The sequence below is a fragment of the Eimeria tenella genome, genomic scaffold, assembly GCF_000499545.2.
Source record: "Eimeria tenella Houghton genomic scaffold, Eth_scaff214, whole genome shotgun sequence".
Lineage (NCBI taxonomy): Eukaryota > Apicomplexa > Conoidasida > Eucoccidiorida > Eimeriidae > Eimeria > Eimeria tenella.
Window position 1 is genome coordinate 1 of NW_013541989.1, and position 4,719 is coordinate 4,719.

At 51.9% G+C, this 4,719-nt stretch overlaps 1 protein-coding gene across 1 annotated transcript; it reads right to left on the reverse strand.

Moving 5' to 3' along the window:
- Window positions 1-102: 102 nt before the first annotated feature.
- On the reverse strand, window positions 103-4,012 carry ETH_00020150 (aspartate aminotransferase, putative; the record flags this gene model as incomplete). The annotated part of the gene is made up of 8 exons (XM_013374571.1): window positions 103-180; window positions 423-490; window positions 1,035-1,547; window positions 1,954-2,053; window positions 2,264-2,359; window positions 2,576-2,713; window positions 3,096-3,186; window positions 3,867-4,012. The coding sequence occupies 8 exons, from the start codon at window positions 4,010-4,012 to the stop codon at window positions 103-105; spliced, it is 1,230 nt and encodes a 409-aa protein (XP_013230025.1).
- Between the last annotated feature and the right edge of the window lie 707 nt (window positions 4,013-4,719).

The window sequence follows — 4,719 nt, forward strand, 5'->3', positions numbered from 1 at the left end:
CCCCAAAGTGGGCCCTAGGGGGCCCTAACGGAGGCCCTTGGGGGCTACAAAGGAGATAACAAAAGGCCCAAAAGAAATACTAAGAGGCCCCTCAGCAGACACTTAAGGAGCTGGTGCTGCTCTTATGACATCATCTATGGCCGTCACGATGTAGTCCACGTTGCTGTGGTTGACGCCCGCCTGCGCGCACACTCAGGCCTAAACCCTAAACCCTAAACCGTAAACCCTAAACAGTAGACTCGTAGCTCTAAGTGTAAGCCGTAAGGGCTGGCCCTAAGTCCTGAACCACAGCCCTACGCTGTTCCCCATAACCCCAAACCCTCATCCTTAACACCAAACCCTAAACCCTAGCCCTGGACCCCAGCCCTAAACCCTAAACCCTCGCCTGAAACCCTAAACCCTAACCCCAGGTCCCGACACACCATGCTGATGCGGCCATTCTTCAAAAGGTAAATGTGCCACTTGCTTGTTAAAAGTTCGCACTGCTCAGCTGCACAAAAAAAAGATAAAAGAAAATAAAAAGAGACAAATGGAAACAGAAAAAGACAGATTAGTCTTCGTTTTTCTCTTCTCTATTTGTCTCTCTTATTTATTTTTCTTCCTGCTTAGTGTTCATCTCTATTTTCTTTATCTTCTTATTGATCTCCATCCGTTTCTCTATCTCCAACCTGTCGGAGGGTTTAGGGTTTAGGGTTTCCGGGGGCCCTTTAGGGCCCTTCCGGGTTTAACGTTTATCGTTGGGTTTGCGTGCGCAGTCTAGGGTTTAGGGTTTCAGGCCTACGACAGACCGCTACATTTATGAGCGCCACCCGAGCTTTAGGCTCTAGACTTTAGGGTTTTAGGGTTTAGGGTTTAGGTTCTGGGTTTTAGGGTTTAGGCTTCAGGGTTTAGGCTTTAGAGTTTAGCGTTTAGACTTTACGTGTCAAGACAAAGGCCTTAGGGTTGGGGCTTCAGAACTTAAACGCTAGGGTGCGCGCTCTAGGGCGTAAGGCGTAGTTAGGGTTTAGGGTTTAGGGTTTAGGGTTGGGGTTTACGGGTGAGTCCTGTGAAGGAGAACATGCCGACTTGTTGGGTGATATGTTTCCAGTTTCCAGGGGTTTGTTTGCCTTCAAGTTTGTTCCTGAGGAGCTGCCTCATGTTCTTTATTCTCTGGGAAATGGCACTGAGTTCTTTTTCCCACTGAGTCCGCAGGGGGCCCCCCCCCAGTACCCTCGCCAGCACGAGGGCCCCGTGCAGCGGCGGGCTGCTGTAGGCCCTGCGGGCCAACGCCTTCAGCTGCGACAGCACGGGGGGCCCCTCGAGGGGCCCCCCGCAGACTGCATGCAGCGCGCCTGCGCGTTCGCCGTAAAGCCCCAAGTTTTTGGCGAAGGACTGGGCCACGAAAAAGGGAAGTTTCACACTTTTGCAAAACAGCCGAACTCCAAAAACATCCTTTTCCAACTCCCCAGACCCAAAGCCCTGGTACGCGCAGTCCAGCACGGCCAGCAGCTTCCGCGAGCCGCACACGCCGGCCACCCGTGACCACTGGTCATGGCTCAGGTCCATCCCTGCACCAGCAGCAGCAGCAGCAGCAGCAGCAGCAGCAGGTTGGGGGGCGTGGGAAAGGGAGGAGAGACACGCAGAGGATCAGGTAACGGAAGACACATGCTGGAGCCAGAGAATTAAACTGCCCATATTACCAGCAGCAGCAGCAGCAGCAACAGCAGCAACAGCAGCATACAGTCCTGACAGCAGCAAGAACAGAGCACACAGTAACACCAGCTGCAGCAGCAGCACGAGCACCAGTAGCAGCATCCAGTAGAATTACCCACAAGCAGAGCAGCAGCAGCAGCAGCAACAGCAGCACAAGCAGCAGCAGCACAGTCTTGACAAAAAAGCGGATCATCCAATTCCAAAGCTGCTTTGAGAAGATCTGGGATTGTAACATCCGAGGGTTTAGGGTTTACGGTTTACCAGTCGGGTTGTGTGCGCAGACATGCAAAACAACAACCGAATTTTCAGGGGCCTCTTCAAGGGTTTTGATCATGCCCTCAAAATCAACGCCTCTCGTAACCTGTGATAGCAAACCCTAAACCCTAAACCCTAAACCCTAAACCCTAAACCCTTAAGGCACCGAAGCAAATCCATCAGCCGACGCACCCAAAAGCCACTTTCCAGAAATAATTCCAAACAACCACACCGAAGAAAAGCCGTAGACCCTAACCCTAAACGCCAAACCCTAAACCCTAAACCCTAAACCCTAAACCCTAAACCCTAGCCGCACCGGATCCCAATAAGGGTACTCGCGAATCGTGAGACCCGCGCCAGGCCCGAAGACATTGTGGTGGTTTGACCAGGTGGGTTTGCTCAGGTACACGTACTGCGAAGCAAACCCCAAACCCTAAACCCTAAACCCTAAACCCGAAACCCTAAACCCTAAACACTAAACCCTGAACCCTGTGTCCTCAGCCCTCAACGCCGAACTCACAACCCTAAACCCTAAACCCTGAACCCTAAACCCCAAACCCCAAACCTGAACCCCCCACCTAAACCCTAAACCCTAGACCCTAAACCCTAAACCCTAAACCTCGCGCACGCGAGCAGTCGGCACGAAGTGACGAATGAATTCTCCCGCGAGCCTCAAAGCTCCTGTCCCCGAAAGGGTTTGGAGAGAAACAATTCTTCCTGCTGCTGCAGCAGCAAGATCTTCGCCGAACAGCAGCTTTTGCGTCAGCTGCAAAAACAAAAATTAAAATAAATGAAATTAAAAGAAATTGAAACAATAAAAAGAAGTAAACAAAGACAAAAGAAATAAAAAAGAAGCAAAAAGGGACAAAGGAGATACACAAAAGAAACAAAATGGATGGGCCCAGATCTGCATGCACAAGCACAATAAAGCCATGTTAGCTGCAGCAGCAGCAGCAGCAGCTGCTGCAGCAGCAGCAGCTGCTGCAGCAGCAGCTGCTGCTGCTGCTGTCGCTGCTTCGGCTGCTCCTGCCACTACTGCAACTGCCGCTGCTTCTACGACTACTGCTGCTGCAGCTACTGCTGCTGCTGCTAGTACTGCTGCTGCTGGAGTTGCAACTGTTGCTGCTGCTGCTGCTGCTGCTGCTTGCCTCTTTGAGTTCTGGCAGTCCGTCTATGGGCAAATACTCCTTGTTGACTGTGGGGTCGCTCATGATCTGCTCCTCCGCCATGCGCACAGCCCTGAGAAAGAAACCCTAAACCCTAAACCCTAAACCCTAAACCCTAAATCCTAAATCCTGTATGTCGCCGGCTTCGATACATATACCCATACAGATAAATGTGCAATAAATGTGAGTACAAAAATAAAAGTAAAAATAAAACACATAAATTAAAATTTAAAAAGAAATTTAATGTGAGTCTGAAAGTAGAAGAAAGAATAAAAAATAAAACAGATAGACCGGAGGCGCCTGCAGCAGCAGCAGCAACAGCAGCAGCAACAGCAGCAGCAGCAAAAGAAGGCCAAAGAACAATTTAAATGTGGAGCGGAAAAAGCACAATTCTTTGTTTTGCAGCTGCAGCCGCGGCCTTCTCCACTCCTGCTGCTGCCAGCACTTCCGCTGCAGCAGCAACTGCAAAAGCAGCTGCTGCTGCAATAACACCTGCTGCAGCAGCTGCTGTTGATGCCGTTTCCGCTGCTGCAGCTGCAACACCTGCTGCTGCTTCAGCAGCAGCAGCTACAGCTAATTCTACCTCAGCAGCCACAGCTACTGTGGCTGTTGCTTCAGTAGCAGCACCTACTGCCGCTGCTGTTTTACCAGCAGCAGCCACTGCCGCTGCTGCTTCACCACCGGCAGCTGCTGCACCAGCAGCTGCAGCAGCAGCAGCAGCTGCAGCAGCAGCAGCAGTAGCGGGGACCTCACTTGAAGACGTAGGGTTTTCCATCTTCAGTCCTGTAGGCCCCAACCCCCAAATCCACCTTTTTAGGGTTTTGGTCTTCTTTGAAGGCCTGGGCAAGCCCTAGAATGGGGTCTGGGGGCGCCAGGGGCACAGCAGCAAACAGCGACATCGCAGCAGCAGCAGCAGCAGCAGCAGCAGCGGCAGCAGCAGCAGCAGCAGCAGCGGCGGGGGAGGCGAAGGGGCGGACGGGAAAGGGGAGGGAGGAGGGAGCCGCAGGGGGTGGTGCAGCACGGGAGAATGAGCAGCAGTAGCAGCAGCAGCAGCTGGAGGCGCGAGGCTGCCGCGGGTACTGGCAGCTGGAACAGCTGCAACAGAGGCTCTACGGGGAGAAATAAACCAAATAATTCAAATAATATTATAAAATAAATAAATCAATTAAATTAAAATCCAAAAATATCTTATTTGTGCCGACAGACAGACGCAGCTAACCGTCTGGGCACACCAGGAAGCAAGGGGGGGCCCCCAGAGACCCAGGGGCCCCCCCCCCAAGGGGTCTCGAGACCCCTGCAGGAGGCCCCTGAGGGCCCCCTAGGGCCCCCAGGGGGCCCCCAGAATCATAAAAGGTAGAAAGTGTGTTAAAGTCTTTTAAATTAATTCAGAATAATCCTTTTTTTGGTGGAGAGAGCCGATGGGGGGCCCCGGAGGCCTGGGGGGTTGGGAGATCTCGAGGAGATAAAACACAAAGGGAAGATAATTCAAAAAGATAAAAAGATTAAAGATTTGTTTTTAAATGGATATATGCAGCAAGAGAGACACCAAAAGTTCGCTGCGGAGAGGCCTCAAAGTAGAAGGACTCAGTGACTCTGCCTGCTGCAG